This window comes from Fistularia commersonii, chromosome 35 (assembly GCF_037954325.1).
Source record: "Fistularia commersonii isolate RoL2024-O1a breed Wild chromosome 35, RoL_Fcom_v1.0, whole genome shotgun sequence".
In the NCBI taxonomy this organism is placed as follows: domain Eukaryota; kingdom Metazoa; phylum Chordata; class Actinopteri; order Syngnathiformes; family Fistulariidae; genus Fistularia; species Fistularia commersonii.
The window spans coordinates 8,866,306-8,888,218 of NC_141318.1; the positions used below are offsets into that span (position 1 = coordinate 8,866,306).

At 42.6% G+C, this 21,913-nt stretch overlaps 1 protein-coding gene across 1 annotated transcript in view; it reads left to right on the forward strand.

The window, feature by feature from the left end:
* Positions 1-21,913, forward strand: part of vegfc (vascular endothelial growth factor c) — a 72,399-nt gene that overhangs the window by 40,101 nt on the left and 10,385 nt on the right. Inside the window, exons 3-5 of the mRNA XM_086142391.1 lie at positions 509-699; positions 10,594-10,733; positions 21,443-21,585. Of these exons, the coding sequence (XP_085998517.1) occupies positions 509-699; positions 10,594-10,733; positions 21,443-21,585 (474 nt within the window). The remainder of the gene's footprint in view (positions 1-508; positions 700-10,593; positions 10,734-21,442; positions 21,586-21,913) is intronic.

Consider the following 21,913-nt stretch of genomic DNA (forward strand, 5'->3'; position numbering starts at 1 on the left):
CCTTTTATTTATTCTGGGTGACATTTCTTTTTATTCTGGCTGATAGTCTTTGATCAGACATTACCCCGGACACTTTTCTCCACCCATTCCAACCTGCTTGAACGTGTTTCCTCATCTCTTTTCCACACTCTCCGTTGCTTTGGACTGTTGACCCTTAACACTTGGAATCCTCCATCGTCTCCATCTCCACTCCCTGCTGCCTGTTCCACCAGGCTCCGTATCAGGTCTTGCTGCGGCTAACCTTCATTCTTCTCCTTTCAAGAGCCTCCATCTCTCCAGATTTTCCTTCACTGGCTACCTGCTCTCAAAACAGGTCACAATTTCATGTGCAAACAACTTATTGTTTACATTTAGTGCAACAATAATGTTAAATTATACTAATGAAGCAAAAAAGTAGGCAACACAAGTTTTGAAATGACCTTTGTTGACTTTAGTAGTTGTTTAATTGTTGTCTGTGTGTGTGTGTGTGTGTGTGTGTGTGTGTGTGTGTGTGTGTGTGTGTGTGCAGGTATAGAGTCGGAATGGAGGAAAACTCAGTGCACACCCAGGGAAATGTGCATCGACGTAGGCAGGGAGTTTGGTGCACCAACCAACATCTTCTATAAACCACCGTGTGTGTCCGTCTACAGATGTGGAGGATGTTGTCACTCAGAAGACAAACAATGCAGGAACATCTCCACGGGTTATGTCAGCAAAACTGTAAGAGCACCTCAACCTCCACCTCATTATTCCTAAAATCTAAATATGTGTGCGTGTGTGTGTTTGTGTGTGTACCTATGATTATTGAAGAGAAAAAGTTGCCGAGGTAAAAATTTCCGTCAGTAAGTTTATGCAACTTTGAATTATTTTCTACTCGGGGTGTAAGATTCTCTTCTCTTAGGAAACAGAAATGGAAATCATAACATGGAAATCAATTGGCATGTTGTTGAATTTAAGCATAAACATCTGGTTTCCAGTCGTTTGCTCTCCACCACAACTTTATTTCCATTTCAGTGATGGCGTGGTATTGCACCCGCGTGCTTCAGCTGCGATTCGTCGTAGTTTCTGACCCACTTCTGCATAATCCCGATATAATCCGTAAACATCAGGGTAAATCCATTCAAACACAGGTGACGCGAAGACCTTACACAGCAACAACAGATAGCATCACAAAGCGCAAAAACCACTGACCTAAGTACAGGACCTGCTTAGAGTTGGCTTTTAAGGCACTGCGGGTTATTTTAGTCATGGATAATGATGGAAAGAAGTGTCTTGAAATCCCCCCACGCTACCTCCTTTGCTCCCGGACGAGACATGAATCTTTCATAAATGTGTTTTGCGGAGTGTCTTTTTTTTTTTTCTTTGGAGCAACACGATCCAACAATCCAGTCCATTAAGATGAATGGGCTCTGACTGTGTGACAAATTTCAATGGCTGCTTGGATGTAGATTTGTTTTACATTTTTCTGTGTTTCATTCATAATTAATACAACTTGTATTAATTTGGACCAGAGTACATGCAAATGTCCCAATGTGAATCAACTTCATCCGAATCACAACAACCCACTGTGTCGGATTTCGTAACTACCTTTATTTATCCATGATGCTTCCCAGATAAGACAGGCAAAAGGGAAATGCATCAAAGAGCCGTAATGACCAGCTCCTTCCTCTGCATTTACACCGCCGGTCTTGATGTTCTGATTTATTTGTCTGGAGCCACTTCTTTTTCAACCACCTCCTTGCGTCTGAATTTCAATGGTGGACCATATCGACCATCTGTTTTTCTGAAATTCTGGAACGTAACCGGTAGAAGAAACAAGAAGGCTGGATCAACAGTGTTGGGAAAGGAAGTAGATGAGCGAGGCTTGCGAGAGGAAATTTAGTTTGCCGTTCTTTTTCTCAGACCGTGTCCTCCGTTGCACTGTCCCCACTGTCTTTGGAAGGAGCCTACATGAATGAGAGTCATGAAATAAAATCACACTTTTTTACGCATTTCAGAACGTCTGATCTGTTTTGGCGGCACATCCTGACTCCATGTGTTAAGTCAGTCAGTTCTGAATGAGCCACATTTTCTGTGATAATCCATATTTTACATTGGGATACTTTAAGCATTTGTCACCCTAATTAATTCCCTTATAGTACTTCCAACATTGAATCGGATTTGTATATAAAATAAACTGAGCAGCACGGCAAAGAAGGGCCTGGGCTCGTTTTCGCTCGGGGGCTTTTACATATGTGTTTGGTTTTCATGTTTTCGTGTGAGAGAGAAAATGGTTGAAGGTCTCTACAAGTGGTCGTGTGATGGACTGCTGACTGGTCTACAGTGAACGCCGCGTCTCTCCCAGTGACAGGTGGGATGAGCTCCAGCACCCCTGCGATCCAAAGTGCAGGATAAGCTGTATACATAATGAATGAATGAATATAAAGAAACCCAGAATATATTATATCACGTGTCAGCAGGGAGGGATCGAGCAGAGGCTGTTGTATGATAATTATTGCATATATAAGCAACCTCAGTTTATATTTCTACATAGCTTATCATTGAAACCTGTACTTTTTTTCCCAAATTCTTCCTGGAAGTCTGACCCTTAGGACCTCGATTTTTGACTAAGCTTTTTAATGGCATGTGGTTTTTTTTTGTCCTTCTTTGTTCTTCACTCCACTCGTCTTATTAGGGGCAGCATTGCTCAGGTGGTCAGACCTTCTTGGAACCAAACATGATATATTTCAAATTATATATGTAATTTCTATATGAAATGAATTTCAAATCTGGCCCCCTAATAGCCTTTAAAAGGAAAGGCATATTTAAAACCGGCATAATTTTGTAATTTTTTAGATCATAAAGTCAAAGCTCCCTTTTCTCCATTTGACACTAAGAACGTCCACGGATAGCAGAAAGTGGTTTGCGCTCCACACGGAGAATGTGTGATGTGTAAGGGGGCCCCAAACCACCAAGTAATTTCTACTTTGTGCGGGAAAGTGAATGGTGATGTGTTGTTTCTTCCCTTGGGTTAAGCACATAGTCAAACAAATGGCGACAGAGAGAAACACAGGCAAACTTTTCATGTATAAGTAGAGCGTTGCGTCTCCTTCTCTGCGCTCGACGTGTTGCTGGGTCGATTCCCAGAAAAGTCGGGCAGCAGAAATAGCTTTTTGGGCCAGATCACCTAACTAGTATGTAAACACTGTTTTCTCTGGAGGGAAAAAAAAATCCTCAAAAAGAACATACATTGAATGCTTTCTCAGTCGTTCATAAATGTTACTCTGATAATTACCTCTAAGCTTTAAGGGGAAGGAATAACAAATTATCCATGTTAGACTTTCAATAGAATCTTAATTTGGGCCAAAACAATAATCTCACAAACAGCTGTAGACATAACACATGGAGTAAGGTCTTTACATGATGCTGTAGATGGAAAAAAAAAAAAGGAAAGAAGAAAAAAGGAAGTTGTGGTTTGATTAAGTAATGAAAAACCCTGGAGGCTGCAACAGAAGCTGTTAACATCACACGCTAAATTGCGGAGACTCCTGGTGTCTTGGATGAGATGCAAATGTTTACTTTCGTGTACAGCGAGCGGTGACGGTTGCTTTTGACCCATAGCGGTGTTTCGGATGTTGGACACCGCAGATGTCGCAGCACATGGCTTTTATAAACATGTCTTACGGACAATATGAAGCCCCCCTCCACATCCCCTGGGCTGGATGAGGACTGTTAAACACATGCCTGTGTGTCATTCCAAACATGTTCATGGTAAAGATCAGAAGGAACATAACCGTCACTTTAGAGAGTATAAAGTGGCATGTAAAACACAATGGCGACTTTTTGTCAACTGCAGCATTTTATTTACTGGGAGCCAGACAAATCATAGTCTCACAATCCTAGAGGATGGCAACAATCTGTTACAATTTCGCAAGATGATTTTTTTGCTTCAGTGTCATTCATTGTAGATCTTATATATAAATACATACATTACATTTGATTACAGTCATTTGGACGCTTTTATCCAAAGTGAATTACAAAAAGTGCAATTCAGTCACCGAAGATCTGAAGTGCCAGTAGTTGGAAGTCAGAAGCTACCACTCAACCAAGTAGCCATCTCAAAACCATACTTGCATTAATTTCTTTGTTTTCTTGTTTTTTTGGGGGGAGTGGGGGGGCTAAGTGCGATAAGTGGGGTAGTGCTTGGTGAAGAGGTATGTTTTCAGCTTATTCTTCCCACAATCCAAAAATATGCAGGAGGTCAATGAAGCAAATGGGTGAATGATTGTATGTTATATACATAAACCATCCTCCTTTTTTAACCGTTCATTCATCCATTACTGCTTATCCTGCATTCAGGGTTTTGAGGGAGTGGGAGTTTGTCCCAGCTGTCATTCCCTCGGTTCACCGGGGACTAGGGTCCGGTTGCCTGTCGATCATCGGGTCAAGTATAGAGGCATACCGCCGTTCACTCTGTCATGCAAACATCCGGGCAACGTAGCGTCTCCAATTAACGTACTGCATGTTTTCAGAGCATGGGAGAAAAAGCAGACAACCTGCAGAACCACACAGAAAGTCCCTCTGTCAGAAGTGAACTTGGGGCCTTTGCTGGTAGGCGGAAGCACTAACCATTGCACTGGTGTGTCACACTTGCTTATAATTAAATACCATTAAAGTCTGTATCCTGTATGGGCTGAAACTCAACTTCCACTTTGGCGAGGTGGATGGGTGTGGTGTGTAAAGCGGATTTGCACCTGATGAAAGTGCTATTATAAATGGCGTTTTTGAAAACATGCAAGTCCGGCATTTTAATTCTTGTGTTACTGCGTACAGCCCAACCCTGACTAAACTGCGCCTTGAAACAATGTTGTTGCGCTTCGCGTCAGCTGGTAAATCCATTCCCAGGTAGCTGCTGTTAATGGAGTGTGTGATACCTTATTGTTTCATCTCAGCTGCTGCGCTCATTTCCTGGCAGTGTTAGCTTAATGAACTGGAAGCGTCAGTCTGGCCCAAATCAGATGGACTGTTCAGGCTGATTTCAATTAGAGCAGGAAGTCTATGGCGGCCACAATGCATGCATTTTTGTGTGTGGGGTTTGTGTTGGTACAAAAAAAAAAAAGACACTCATAAGAAAAATGAATTCATTGCTTTGAGTTATCACAATGCTGACTCTCAGCAGTGTGAAAAGGGTCTCATTTTGGACATTACACTCAGTGTCACATAAATATGAGGCTACTTCTCTATCTCTGAATCTTGTTTTCTATTTTATGGACTGAAAAAATACTTATAAAGAGGAATCTATTCTCCCTGGTCCACTTAAGTGATGGAGAACTGAGGCTGGTTTTGAAAGCATCATCACTGTGTATGCTTGGTGTTACACCACCGTTATTATGGATTTGCTGGCAGAAGCAGGCAGGTGGACATCGATACCTCCATCTAGCACACTAGAGATCCTGTTAGTGTAGTCTAGTTTGGAATTTTTCTGTTTTTAAAACTTTTCACCTCACTCATACAGAGCTATCATTGAAGAAAATCTGAAGTTAAAACAAAAGAACATTAAAAGAGTATTTGTTCCCTTATCATATGGGAACAAAAGATGGATGGAAGAATTGGCAATAACATCCTACACATGAGTGGATGGCTCTTTATCTGAGACCCTGTCAAATGACTCTTCGTTTTTATTAATTTTGTTGAGTAAGTATTTGATTTTTCATTTTTTTTTCAGTATTGTTATACAGATAAACTGTATAACAATACTGAAGAACAGCAGAGCAATATTTTGAAAATGGTTTTGGCAGTTGAGGAGGGCTTTGTTCATATTTATGCGCACAAAATGCAACACACATGGCTTTCCAGACTGCACTCTCCGATTTTAACATGCGTGTGTGTGTATTTGTGGCTGCTGTCGCTGTGGAGACAATTCTAGCGCTTTGCAAAACCATTCACACCCTTAAAATTCTTCATACACACAATGTGCCTTCAAAGCACTTGTGATTGTGAAACACACGAGAAAGAAAAAACACTGCGTATTGTCACATTGGCGCAAAATTCAGAGTCAAAACAGGAGGGGGAGAGTACACAGGACAATGTCCATCAAAAGTAAGTGTGTTTATCATGCTAAAGGGTGCACGTCACAAATGAAGCCAATACAAATCTGTAACAAAAACAACGGGTAAAAACAAAAACCAGCAAGCACATGGAGGCGGTCAGGAGGCTGGAGGGGTGTTAAGATTAATTCTCTTGGACAAATCTGGCCATATAAGAGAACTCTTCATTTTAGTAAGACCAGACTCTGAGTGGCTCCCACAGGATTTGTTTGTGCCAAGAGCTTGTTACATCCTCAGTTAGACTTAAAATCCCATCAGGGAGAATTCAGAAATGATTTGTCTCCAATAATTTTTATATAATTCTTTATCAACGTTGCTTATCAGGGTCGTAGCAGGGCTGGAGCCTATCCCAGCTGTCATTGGGTGAGAGGCGGGTACAACCCTGAACTGGTCGCCAGTCAATCGCAGGGCCACATTTACAGACACACAACCGTTCACTCACTTATTCGGGGAAATTTTTCCCAATTTTTTCACCTGCTGCACGTTTTTGGACTGTGGGAAGAAACCGGAGAACCCAAAGAAAACCTAGGTAGACACGGGGAGAACATGCAAACTCCACACTGAAAGGTCCCCTTGTCGTAATCCTGCTTTATTGCGCCGCATCAAAAAACAATGTTAATGGTCCACTTAATCTTGGTTCAAATTTCCATCTTTATTTCCGTCTAAATATCCAGGGTAAGAACCTTGTTATTATGGGGCCAGGCTCAGGGCTGCAGACAGTATCACATGGATGCGACAGTGTCATAATTGAGCATTTAACCTCTTTTATCTTGAAAGCCAACTGGATGCTCTGCTGCTTTGGCACAGAGGAAGCTGTGCGCCACAAGAAAAGTGGATCTAATGCCACTTTTACAACGTGGTTTTCCGGTCATAGACTTAAACCTGGAAGTCAGAAGGAAATCTCAAGAGCGTAGTGGTGTCGCTGCGATTGTTGAGTGAAAGCTGGTAGTTATATAGTCTTAGCAGTCATAGCTCAGTCTTAGTCAAGTCTTGGGGCTTAAGACAATATCAAAGATGTTTGAGATTGTCGGAAGTCTTTGTGTTACATCACTGTAAAGACTGAGTCAAGAACCGCCAAATGAGCTCCAACAAAATCGGAAACAGGAAATCTGGTACACACATGATGGGAAAAACACTGCGTGATGGGAAAATAATCTATTTGTAGTTTTGTGTAAGTCTTCTGAAAATCTTTGCAGTCTTTAGCTGTAAGATCCAAAGTCATTAGTCCCAGACGACGCTGGGACTTAAAACTCCAAAAACCAGTCTTTGGATGCGAGCTGGAGTGAGATGATAGTTTTACTCAAGTCTTTTCAAAATCTTGTCAGAGTCTTAAGGTATTAGCCCAGCATTAGTTCAATAAACTCTGAAGAAGAGAATACAGAATGTTCAAGCATATACCCAGAGCTTGAAGTCACCTGTAGACAGGGAGAGAGATTCATGTGATAGTTTGCTCTCGCACAAATTGTGAAAATAAAAGATAATTGTGCTTAGAAACTCCAAGCATCTGGATAAGACAAAAACAAACATAAAACAAAGGACCCAACTGAACAAGCATCCTCTTTTATTTGGCCTTGTACTGTAGCTTTCTAGGAGTTTTGCTAAAGTCTGTGTCCCAAACCTCTGACAAGAAGTAAATGTCGTTCTCTGCAGCACAGCCTCGTCGAAATACTGGGATCTTTGCCCATTTGTTATGGCAGATCTGCTCCAGCTTGCTCAGGCTGGATATACAGTATAAATATGTTTAACAACATTTAAGGATTACCATAGTTTTTTAAAATGGATTGCTGTCTGGCCTTTGACAAAGCCATGCAGAGACACTGAAACATTTCTCTTTAAAGATTTTTCCCTCTTTATTATGTATATATCAGTATATATCAGTCCCCCAAGTGCTCTTTGCACAATGACAGGCATTTTTTTATATCGATTGTCTTAGTTTTGATTCTGTAGGTGTGAACGTATTAAGATGGACAAGACCTTGTATTTGCTTTTATATCATCCCTACTGAGATGTTGAAAACAACAGCAATAGCTCGTTCCAGTCTTTTATTAGAAAGAAGTTGCTGTTTTTATTGCAAAATGGAAAAATCTTGAGGAGCCCGTCACCTTTTGAGTTAAGGTAACAAAAAACAGAGGCTAAGGTTGGAAACGAGAGGCTGACAGGTTTAACAAGCTTCTATGTGAGGAGTCTCTTTGTTTATGATATTTCACGAGCAGTTCTTTCAATCTGCGCATTTTTCCGAACCGCTGTTTTTGGCCACGGTCTCAGACTTCTGCTCGGCATTTGCAGATTTACAGGAAGTACCTTGCGCTCCGTTGCGAGTTATTGCAGGCTCAATCAATAATTTACGGCCTATCAAAATTCAGATGACATGTTCAATGCGAACGAGAATGGTTTGTCTCCTCGTAGATGTATAGCGAGGTTATTTCTGTTAACAGCGTTCCTACGGTTTGTTTCATCATCCCTGAATGTTTGCCAGCACTTTGAAGCAGCTGGCAGCCGTTTAGAGACTCTGATATTCAGCAGGTAATAGAAGTTGCGCTAAACTGTGTGTAATTTGCAGTTTAACTGAATTTAAGTCTCTGTAAGTGTTCATGTCTGAATGGCCTGTCTCTGTGGAGCATTTTAATGCAACACCTGCGCCGTCACTGGTTTTCATTATTCAGACGTCGTTTTAATTCTGTATATTCTCCCTTAGTGGCTGTGGATTTTACGTCTTCAACAAATCACAATTTCATGTTAGTGGTTCTTTTCTGCTCTCTGAAGTGCTAGATGACACCATCAACTCTGTATTCTCTTCCTATAAACACAGCCTACAGCTTCTATGCATGCATGTGAGCAAAAGTTCTTGATCTGATTCATATTGTCCATTCATGTTGAAACAGGCTTTATCCCATGGAAACAATAAAAGGTCACCACTTATATAGCACTTTCATCACCTTGTGGTTTCGAAGCGCTTTACATTGGACTATGTTCGATTACGATGGCGGCAGAGCTGCTATGCAAGGCATTGGCGAGATCATTAGCAACTGGTGGCTCAGTGTCTTATCCAAGGACACTTTGGTGTGGAGAAATCGAACCACCAACCTTCCTGGTTGGTGGCATGGAGGCATGCTCGCTTTAACAACTGACCAACAATATGCGTCTTTCAGAACAAAAACTACAAATCCACTGTGCTGGAAACAGCAGGATGTTCAGATACTTTCACAAGAATTGATGAACTCTAAACTTAGCCGCTGTTTTAGTAATAGGTTGCCTGCACTGCTCTTAAAGTGTATTACTACATCATTTCCTAAGAATTGGAAAAAAGAAAGTTGGTTGTTAGGGAGCCACACATTTGTCAGTATTTTCTCAAAACACACTTGAGCAGCATGTGTGGTTTGATCCTTGTTTCTGGCAGTGGCAGGAATTATGAATTATTTTCTTTTGTGCAACGCCACTGAAAAAATATTTCCGCATTGTGTAAACCTCGTGGCCCCTGACGGGATTTGCATTTGCTCACTTTTCCAGTAACCACGGTACTACCGCATGGCGGTAGTGCCATCATCCTCAGAATCGAACGTTCCTGGTTTAATTCCCGGCTCCCTCTAGGGTTTTAAAGTGTTGTTGAGCAAGACACTGATCCCCTAACTGCCCCCTGGCACCGCTAGATGGCTGCCAACTGCTCATGGTTCATCCATGATGAGTTAAATGCAGAGAGGAATTTCTCGCGCGGGATTAATAAAGCACAATATAATGTGAAAAAAGTCTTGAATAGCTTGTTATTGTTGAGACTAATTAGCTTCTATTCAGCTGTTTGGATGGATGAATTGGCTCCCAGGGTTTCCTCTCTCCCACATAACCTTGTTTAAGTGTCTTCCTCATGTGAAAACTACAGTCCTGGCGCATATTACCTTTTCATTGCTTTGGTACTTCAGATACTCCTTCACCTCTTGTGTGCTTGAGCGCCGTGATCTCGAGGAAGCAGCGATTGTTTGTGCTAATCTGAACTGTGATTCAAGTGTGAGGTTGAATGCCAAAGTTAATTGTCCTCATTGCTAGCTTTAGCATGCTATGCTCTATTTGCAACGCTTTTTGTTGTGCTACAAAAAAAATTGTGACATTGTTATTTTTAACTGGACCACTAATCATGAAAACAAACTAATTTTTTTTATTAATTTCCTGCTTTGATGCTTTGCCTAAACAGAAAAAATTCAAAGGTCATACAGTCCAATGTCTCATTTGTGTTGAAGGAGAGATGAAAAACCCTTGACCGCTGTAGTTGTGACCGGATGTTGCCCCATATCATAACGAAGAAGTGATGTCATGCATCGGGATGATCTGCATTGTTTTATTTTGAAATCAATTTGGATGTTACACTGCCTTCATGCCTGACTTCTTTCCCCCAGTTGATTCCGTCTGTACATCTGTCTGATTGGGCAATACTTTTGGGAAATACATTTTCGGACATACGCCACCACACAAACTTCTCCAGACAAAAAGAAGTCGCCATTGTTGTATTAACCTGGAGTGTTTCCTTCCCATTTCACAGATATTTGAGATCACGGTGCCTGACACTCAAGGCACCAATATGGTGACCATCAGTGTGGCCAACCACACCCAGTGCAGTTGCTTGTCCAAGCTAGATGTTTACAAACAAGTTCACAGCATCATCAGGAGATCCCTGCCTGAGTAAGTACACACAAAATCACATACACACACACACACACACACACACACACACACGCTGAGTTCATTGTTGTACAAGTACCTCTGGTGCCAAATGTAAATAGGAATATTGCTTTAGAAAAGGCATTTCACATCATTTGATAACTGGAGTGCCTTAATTTAACTCTGCATGTATGTTGCTGCCAGCATACCTACATGAAGCTGCTGGGATTTACAAGCTGTTATGCACACACACGCACACACACACACACACACACACACACACACACACACACACTCAGGGCTGTGTGAGTGCACACATACACTGTTGGTCCCATTAAGGAAGTGGTTCACAATGTAGAATTTGGGTTGCACCCTTGAAATGGTTTTCCATAGAGTGAATCAAGTCCCAATAGACTGCCAAGCTGAGTTTTAAGAACAAGGTGGAGCAAACCTTTGCACAGGGGTAGCTCCACTCAGCTTGGCACAGTATTAAGAATATGGCCTTGGTGAACACCGCTTTCCCTAGTCATTCACCCATTCGAATTCCAGGGAGTCACCCAACATCACGCCCCAACAACGTCAGCACCTTCTTCACCTGCTTTGAGAGTGACAACAGATCCTACAGATCGACCTTAAGGAGGTGGTAAGAGCCCTGACGAAAACTAGGGTTTCCACAGTGCCTGGTCCAGACGGGATCTGTGGACGTACGCTTACGGATTGTGTCTCCTTCTCCAGCTCAGTGCCCCAGATGTGGAAACACTCAACAGTGATTCCTATCCCAAAAAAGGGGACGTCTAAGGCCCTGAATGACCTCAGGCCAGTGGCTCTCAACTCACTGGTGATGGAGGCCTTGGAACTTTAAAAACTCACATCAGCAGAGTAACTGAACCCCTGGTTGATCCTCTCCAATTTGCTTATATGGCTCACAGAGGGGGGGATGATGCCAAGATCTTCCTCACTGATTCCAGACACAGACACCTGGAAACCCCTCCACAACCCAGCCAGGCTTCTTTCTGCCGACTTCTCCTCAGCTCTTAACACCCCGCAACCGTACATACTGATGGAGAAGCCGTTTCCACCTCAACCGCCAGCTCATCTGTTGGATCATCAACTCCCTCACCTACAGATTCCAGAGGGTGCTGGAGAACAACCGACACCCTCTTCACCTCCACCAGCTCACCTCAAGGATGCATCCTGTCTCCCCTGCTCTTTGTTCTCTACACTGACGACTGCAGATCCACCTAAAAGGACTGCCACCTGGTGAAAGTTGGCCGACGACACTGTCCTCTTGTCCCAATTGTCCTGTCCTTCACTCCACCATGGTTCAGCCCTCCAGAACATCACGCTCTGGTGTGAAACCTCATACCTGAAGCTAAATGTGAGCAAGACTAAGGACATGGCAACTTGCAGTGGTAACACCACCAACATACAAGGGAAGCCAGTAGAAACAGTGAAGGAGTACAGATATCTGGGCACTGTCTTTGACAACCTCCTGAAGTTCTCCTCTAACACTGAGGAGATCATCAGGAAATGTCACCAGAGGCAGTACCTGCTCAGGAAGTTGAGGTCATTGGAGGTTAGCAGCACAATGCTAGCCACGATCTATTACGCCTTCACTGAGAATATAATGACCTTCTCCTTCCCCACTTTGGTTTGCTCCAAAATAACTGGCCAACCCCTTAGACCTCTCTTCCACTTCCGTGACAATCAAATCCTAAAAACAACCAAAAAGATCCTCGCAGATCAGTTCGACATCTTACACCTGGCCTGTGAGTGGCTCACCTCAGGTCGCAGACTCTACTGCCCCGACTGCAAAAACATGAAGGGCTACTTTTGTCCCCAGAGCTGTCCAACTCCTCAATTCCCAGCAACCCTGCAAACCCCTCGTCGCCATACCAACCTTCCCCATGATATATTTAGCATATAAATGCGGAGCGGAGCTTGCTTCAAAGTCTCTTTCCAATGGTACAATTTGCACAATTCTGTAGAGTATCTATTATACCTATATTATATAGATATTCACCCATATATTAATGATGCTCATAAATTGATGCTGCCCCCCAGTTGCCCCTCGGGGACAAATATTTTTTTCTGACTCTGATTCTGATAGACATGGAGACATTGAGTAAATACTGTTCGTCACATTAACCGATACCTCGATGCCAAGTCGCAAGAATTTGGGAAAATTTGATGATATTTTTCATTGTTGTGGAATGTAAAGCAGGTCATAGGCTGTCAGAGATAGTGGATGTTCAATACCTACACATAGTGAGTGGCTGTGGAAATGAGCAGAAGCAGCAAATAGATGAAAAAGGAAAACAAAGTCACCTCAATAATGTAGACACACATGCTCTGCAAGTATCTTGCGGCAGAAAATTCTTATTGGTCCTTGCTAAATATTTTTTTTATCTGTGGTATTAATGAAAACATCTAATATCATTTATGAAAGTTATCTCGAGATATTCAAGTTCATTGACATTGACAGACAGTGACTTCAAGGAAACACATCGTGGAGATTTTCCACAATGTGTTTCCTTGACGTCACTTTCACGGCAACAAATCACACAACAATGATCACACTCACACAAGCACATCTGTATGTTTCACATTAAGTGTTCATCTTTTGCTTTTTTGCCTCCCCCCAACCCCTCCTGTCAGCGTGTATGTGTGTCGGCATATTCTTGCCACTGCAGCTGTAATTGAAACCATCCCGCATGCCCTTTCACTGCCAGACACTTTCACAACTTCAAACAATTCATCTGTCTGCAAACCCACTGGGCGCTGTCTGGCAACAGGTTTCTTAATGTTGGTTTGTATTCAGTGTCTGCAGTTTATAGTGTTTTATATAATGGAGTGTGTGTGTTTATGCGTGTGTGTGTGTGTCTGTTTGGTGTGTGTGTGCGTATGTGGTGTGCATGTGTGTATATTTTCAGAACAATTTTTTTTTTTGGCAGTTTCTGAAATTCCGAACAAGGAATCTGATTCCCTGAGTAATTCAGTAAACAGGGACTTTTTTTTCAGGAGCCTTTGGACTTTGCAAATACACACACACACACACACACACACACACACGTATAATTAATATTAATAAGTCCTGCTGTATATTGCAACGTATGATGATAGATTACATGTGACTAACAGGAGTGGGTTTGAGTCACTGATGTCTTTGCTTATATCTTTTGACGATCCTTTTGGCTATAAATTAGGAGGCCATTAGCAGCTGCTAATGGCTTCGAAATCCAACATATTATAATTGATGGACAGACAGTCCTGGAGAAGGGATTTTAGTTGTGTTGTGTTTACCTAAGGCGGATGGGGTTTGAGGAGAGAGAGAAATTAACTTATGTGTGTGACAGAGCCAAGTGGGATGATACTGCGATGCCAGCTGGTGTAAATCCAGGCTGCAAACATGTTCATGACAGCCGATTAGTGGTAATCCCGTCCGGTGTCTTCAATTCCCCACTGAGATATTCATTCATCACTTCTATCATCCTCCCTGAATAAATGTGTTAGGATTCTCGTGTAGATAACAAAATGACAAATGGAACATGAAGCCCAAAGGGCCAAAGCTGGACATGAATGGAAGGCAAGCTAAAATGCGTGCAGTCATCCAATTTCGTGTGATTCATACCTGTGTGATCAGCTCAGGGGTTTCTGCGCAGCTCTGATCCCCGAGTGTCAAGGTGAAAATATGCAGATTGCCTAAGAGTGACAGTGAAAAGTTGCAATGATGACTGAATTCCTCTCTGGTGAAAAAAGAGCCATTCATGTGTCACAGGAGCATCATCACTTCATGTTCTGTAGACGCAATGGCTTGCAGGTGATTTCTGGATTGTTCAATTTTTAAATGAAACTAAAATTAAATTAAAACTTTTTTTCTATTGGCAAATGGATTATACTTATGGAGAACTCTAATTTCCATATACAATAATTTATACTCATATACTATTGCACACAAAGCCAAATGAGATGCAGATTATGACATTCAGTTTTGGGAATGCACCCTTTATTGGTTACTTGTTTCCTCTGATAGGACCTCTCACTAAACACAAGAAGAAAAATATAAATAAAAAATCTGGATTTCCAACATCTAGTTTTGTCATCTGGTTGAGACCCTAGCCATAAGCCAAAGTTACAAATAGATACATGAAAAAAATCCATCCATCCATCTTCCCATGCCTATACGGAGTTGGGTCGCGGTGGCAGCCGGAGCAGTGAGGCCCAGACCACCTTTTCCCCTGCTGCATGATCCAGCTCTTCTGGGCGTTCTCAGGCCAGCCTTGAGACATAGTCTCTCCAGCGCGCCCTGGGTGTTTCTGGTGGTCTCCTCCCAGATGGACATGTCCAGAAAACCTCTCCCGGGAAGCGTCCTGCGCTGCCAGGAGGGGGAACAGTGGAACCAGAATCTCCTCAACACCCATCGGTGGTCTCCAAATTTTCCCTTAGCTCCTCCCTTGCCCAAGTTTTTGCCTCAGCAACAACCGAAGCCGCAACCGAAGCTGGCCTGTCAGCTGCCTCCGGAGCCCCACAGGCCAGGAAAGGCCTGAGAGGACTCCTTCAATTTGACGGCATCCCTGGGGTCCAACAGTGGGTTCAAGGGTTGCCGCCCCAACAGACGCTGACCGCTTTATGGCCGCAGCACCAGTCTACCATCTCGACAAAGGAAGCACGGAACATAACCCATTCGGACTCAATGTCCCCCGCCTCCCTCGGGACGTGGTTGTAGCTCTGGAGTTGGGAGTTAAAACTCCCGCTGACAGGGGACTCTGCCAGACGTTCCCTCACATTACGTTTGGGTCTGCCAGGTCTGACCGGCATCCACCATCAGAGCCACCAGGTGGTGATCAGTTGACAGCTCCGCTCCTCTCTTCACCCAAGTGTCCAGGACATGCAGATGCAAGTCGACGACACAACCATAAGGTCGATCAAAGAACTGTGGCCTAAGATGTGCTGGTGCCAAGTGCACATATGGACACCTTTATGCCTGAACATGGTGTTTGTTATGGACAATCTGAGACGAGCACAGGAGTGACAAAAACAAATCACAGCTTGGTTCAGATCAGGGGGGGAGTCGTTCCTCCCAATCATGCCCTCCCAAGTCGTACTGTGTTGCCCACATAAGCGTTGAAGTCTCCCTGTAGAACGAGGGAGTCCCCAGTAGGCGCGCTCTTTAGCAGCCCCTCTAGGGACCCCAAGAAGGGTGCGTAAACTGAACTGTTGTTGGGTGCTTAGCCACAAACAACAGTCAGAGCCCATCCCATCACCTGAAGGTGGAGGGAGGCTACCCACTCGTCCACTGGGTTAAATCCCAACGTGCAGTCGCAGAGTTGGGGGGCAATCAATATACCCAACTGGCGCCTCTCACGAGCAACTCCAGACTAAAAAAAAAAGTCCAGTCTCTCTCAGGAGACCTGTTTTCAGACCCTACACTGTGCGTCGAGTTGAGTCCTACTTTATCTAGTTGAAATCTCTCAGTCTCGCGCACCAGCTCTGGCTCCTTCCCCGCGACAGAGGTGACATTCCATGTTCCAAGAGCCAGCTTCTGGGGCCAAGGACCCGACCGCACACTGGACCCGACCCCCCTTGGCCCTTGGCACCTGTGGGTGATGAGCCCAGGGGAAGAGAGACCCATGTCGTTCCTTTAGACTGCTGGACTGTGCCCGGCCGAGCCCCACGGGTGAATTCCCCGGCCACCAGACACTCGCCTACGAGTGAAAATGTTTCTCTTTCCAACCTCAAACCATGACAAAGTAAATGCTGTTTTACGCAACTGTAAAGGGACTCTCATTTTTTTATCTTTTGTCTTTACATATGCTTCAAATTTGGGGGGAATTTCTGCGGTGGCCTTGCTTTATGACGACAAACAATTCTGTCTAACATCTCCCATGGTTACGAAATTTATGATGACCAAAACTACAGGAAAAATGACAAATAAAAGTCCAGGATGTTAACATTTTTATATACTCCCACGACACTTCTCTAGAGATGATGAATCACTGCGGTGACTATTCGTCTGTTCATTTCCTGGATTGACAGGAATCAAGTTGTAGCTATGTGTACGATCACCCCTTCAGATTACGCGTGTTTTTACATGCCGGTGTATGTGTGTGTGTGTGTGTGTGTGCGTGTCCACAGCAGCTTCACTTCACACGGACGGATCAAATATCCATTTTTCATTTGGTTCCTATTAATAGCTTTTCCTGAAAATATATGGCCCCAGTATCCCCATCTCCTATTGATTTCAATTCAAAAACATCATGAAGATAGATCGAAAGAGTGGCGGCGAAAGCAATGGGATAAAGAAAGACTACAAGGAGACATTAAATGTTGAAAAAAATAAATAAATAAGGAGCCCCAGGAAAAGAAAACAGGAACAATTTAACTAGAGAAAACAAATACCGAGGTCATGTGGTCTTAGAATAGCAAACAACAGGGCTGCTGTAGCTACAAAGAGATATCCATGACTCCTCCACCTATCTGCAGTCGACCCAAGAGGCCCGTCTTTGATGGAGTTGATTATTTGACTGAGGTTCATGAGATCCAACTCTCCCTGTGACCGCGCTGATATAAAAACCCCATCGGATTCTTTTGCTCTAAATCATCACGGCAACTTGTAGGATTTTGTCGAACAAAGTGACAAATTCTCAAGAGTTTGTTGATCACTGTTTTTTTTTTTGTCAAATGCAAACTGGCAGTGCGGTGAGTCAATATTAACTTCTTGGTTAAGTTGGGAGATGGTTAAATATTAAACACAGTGAGCGGTGTGGGAGAGAGGTGATGAACTCTGGGGTCCAGTGTCATAAACTCAAGTGGTATCACACGACCCCCCCCCTCTAACTATTGTCTGACCATGTGTTTTTGTAATGTATGCAAATGTGCTATTGTGGAGATAAATCGGTGCATTTACTGGGTGCAATCCCTGGGAAAAAGTAATCATCTCTGACTTGACAGAGATGAAATTGTAAAAAAGAAATTCATCCAAATGTGCTCTCCTCAACCCTCACACTGCTTCAGCTCACAGAGGTTGATTGCTGTCTATCTGGGGTATTTGCAGGATTTAAAAAATCATAATATAACCAAAAACTTTTACACTCCATCTAAAGAGTTTGATGTCAACGTCCCCTTCAATATCAATATGCTATTTTAAAGACGACCGTTTGGATCAGAATCTTGAACCTGCGCGACAGTATTTCTGAGCCTGCAGCAGTAAGTGGATAGAGAGAGGAAAACGTTTAATCCCAGACACATCTCGGCAAAAATAATTCTCTGATACTGTCCCTCCCAGCCATCACATTCAAGCTGACCCGAGAAATCCTCCTTTGATCGAGGTGTTTATTTGTCGGTCCTTCATCTGGCTTATCTTGGGCCGAGGCTGAAGACGGGCATGTTGCAGTTAGATACGGAATGAGGAATCTTAATTATCTGCCCAGTTTCTGTGCGAGCCAACTGCCAAAGATCAGACAGGAAGGGAGAGCACATTCTTGGCCGGTCCAGATGCCGGTTGTTATGCTATGAGTCGAAAGCAATATAATTTCGAGATAATTTAAAATTGATGTTGTAATTTTTTTGACCTATAGATAAAATAAAACTAGCTGCTCTGCCATGCGTGGTTCCCAGATTTTCAACAAGGATGTTAAATAGATTCAGAGGCCCCTATTTATCTTAATAAAAAGGTGCTCAGGGTAATGTGGTACAACATTTTTGCAAGGTTCAAGCTTGGTCCTTCAAATTGTGCGTTCCTCATGGAAGAAGTGGAGATCCCAACACTCCTACCCTCTGATTTCTGACAGTGAAAAAAATGATTTAATCTTGCAGCTTTTCTAGATTTTTACCTTCACTTAGAACAAGCTGATCATATATCGAGTTGCATTCAGGATGCATTCAGTTCCCGAGCTCCTCTTCTTTGGAACCACCTTCGTATCTTGATCAAAGGAACAGACACCCTTCCTTTGTTTGAGATTTGTCTTAAAATCTTTCTTTGTGGAACAGCTTATAGCACAGGCTAAGGCCAGAAACCTAGGAATGCTACATTTGGCTTACTCTGCTGAGGGATATCCCTTAATGTACTTCCCTCCTTCCCTCATATCCCTTCAGCAGTCCATCATAGTAACTTCATATCTTCATTCAGGTTTCCCGGGGGATGTGGATTGATCTACTGCAATGGTCTTGCCTTGGCATCCACCATTTTTATTTATCTTAGTAAAGTTAAAGCTATGATTGTGTAATTTCAGCTATTAACAGGTAACTGTCTGCTCTACCTGTTATTAGTAAGAGATCCTGTAAATGTCCCTCCCAACGCTCTTATATCCCCTCTTCCTCTATTTCACTCTTGGTTTCTTTCTCTCTGCCCTTCTTTCGCGTTCGCTCGCTTTCTAACCCAACTGGTCGAGACAGAAGGCCGCCTTCCTGCTCTGCGGGAAAAGGCTTCATAGATAAAATCTGACTTGACTTGATTGAACCATTTCACAGGTCATGATTCTCAACTTAGTGCATCCACTGTTCAACAGTCACATCTCTCCCAGCGTGAGTTTGCAGGGGAAGGGTCTTTAGTGGACTGATGGTTTACGCTGTACTCTCAATAACGCCCTTAAAAAGCATCTGGGGTTCCGGCAAGCAGCATGCCACATGTTTTAAAGCTATGCAAGACGAAGGAGACATGACATAATTTCTACACAGACACATTGTTTTGAAAGTGAAAATGTTTTTGCTCACTGATGTCCAAACACTCATCCCCTCCTTCCTGTCCACGGTGCTATTTCGTTGTTATGACATATGGCACCGTCATACTGTGTGTGTGGATAGCAGCTTGCCTAAAGTTACATATTCCTGTTAACACATGTTATTTACTCAATGGACGTTAATTTGGAATTAAAAAAAACAAAAACAAACTATTCAAAATATTGCTGATCTCTATTGTAAATTCACCATTAATAAATAAACTGGAAGATGTTTTTCTACTTCCACACAGCCTTAGTTGAGTTTTCCTGGTATGACCTTGGACATGACGCTGGTAATCTATTGGGTATACAATGTTGATGGTCAAACATATATAATAAATATTTAATAAACAAGCTTTTAAGCAAAATGCACTATGATGTATGATGTTGCCTGCGAGAACCGGATGACCGAATGCTTTAATTACGTTGTTTTTGCTTTTGTTTGTATTTTCAAGTCAATCTCATTGTTTTGGACATTTCTTGCGAAAGGTTTGTATTTGAGCCCAACCTAGGCAACATTTTCACCCAGTCGAAGAATGTGTCAAGCCAAGGTTTAAATGGGGGGAACTACAAGCATAGCTGAAGTATTTAACAGTCCTTTATTTGAAATGATAACAAATTTGACTGGAAACTGGCAGGTGAAATTAAGTATTCAAGAAAAACAGAAGTCAAGTCATCTGATGATGAAACACAGGTTGGGAAGTGAGAAGCTGATTGGATGGAAACAGAGGGACTGTCGGAGGATGGCGAGCAGACAGGAAGTGAAATAAACTCAAACACAAAGGGAGTGGAATTTCCAAAATAAAACAAGATATATCATGACACAACACAAAGCATGGCTTTTTTGAGGTGGGGGGGATTTTTCCAATGATAACTAATGTGACATAAATAAATAGGTCAATCAACAGGGGATAAGACATAAATTAACAGTTTATGTTTGTCCTTTCAAAATTAAAGAGGAATCCAACTTCAAATAAAATAGATGGTGAGATAAACACAAACATGTTCTCATGAGCTACATAAGCTTCAAGTAAGGCGCTTCTAAGATTGTTCACGAGTGAAATGATCTACACTGACCATAGTGGATCGACCACAAATATGAAGACAGAAGCCTGTTTGACCATTGTGCCTGTCTGACGGAAGCACGTATGTGCAAACCTGAGCAGATTACGTAATGTGCAAGTATGTGCAAGCTCTCCTGGAACCCTAGGGTGCATTGAAGTGCTTGTTTTTTGAAATAAATAAATAAATAAATAAATAAAAGGGGACTTTATAAGAGTCTATGACAGAACTTGGGGCGATTTCAACCTGACTGAAAATTGACCAAAAAGGGGCAGTACCCCATGGAGTGAACTGCTGCTTATTGGACATTACATTCAAAACTGTTTTTTATGCGCTTTGGTGGTGCGTTGCCCAGATTAATCTATGAACAAACCACCGCTGCTACTGTTCAAAGAAAAGCCTTCATTGTAAAACTGTGATCAGTGCTTACACCTAATTATAAACTTCATAATTTGAAATTATTCAATGTTGTACTGCGTCATACGCTCAGACCTCTATTCATTGTAAAACTGCAAGTATTGTGTAATTATAGGTTATTTTACCATAATATTAATGCACTCTTGCTTTAATCCTAAAACAGCAAATGCAGCATTTATACTTACAGTAGCTTTTCATCATTGAAGGAAAAATGAAAAAGAAAAGAAAGCACATTTCATCTTGCTTTTTCTGTGAGATGCAAAAAAAGAAGACTGCTGCCCGCTTCCAATTGACCTAGTGGACAGGCAAACTCCAAACAGAAAGGTTCTAGTTGACTCTGAGTCAAACCAGGAACCCCCATTTGCTGCCCACATTCCCCATTGCGCATTTGTAAACCATTGGAAAACAATTAATATAGGATATTTCACTTTTCATTTTCAAACCCCAGTGACAGACCAACAATGCAGAGGACATAACCAGAGGTTAGCAATTCACAGTATTTGCTGACTTGAAATCCTCGCCTCTGTGTTGAAGGTGTCCAGTCGCCAACAGAACATGCCTCCCGGGTCAGACTTGGAGCAGCAGGCAGTGCAGATGCGTGGGTGTCCCAGCCGATATCCACCACACACTCCCTCCTCCCCCGCCACCCCTGCAGAGACCCTACCATCAACACTTCGGTGAGTTCTTGTGCAATCCCATTATCGGAAAGTGTTTGCGGAGGAAAGCGCTGTTTGTTTTCGGTCCATAAGAGAAACTCGCGGGGGTTTTATTCTGAGCTCAGAGATAGTTGACAATGTTTAGTAAAATGTATAGGAAGGCAGTATATTCATTAGGGGGGCAGATTCTGCTGCTTTGTGTTTGTTTAGCATCCATGTGAATAGGTGCTTGTGTGTGAGTGAGGTTTTTTTTTTTGTGTGTGTGTGTGTTTGTGTGTGTGTTTGTGTGTGTGTTTGTGTGTGTGTTTGCGTACGCTCGGACTTCTGTCTATGATAACATTCTGGATTC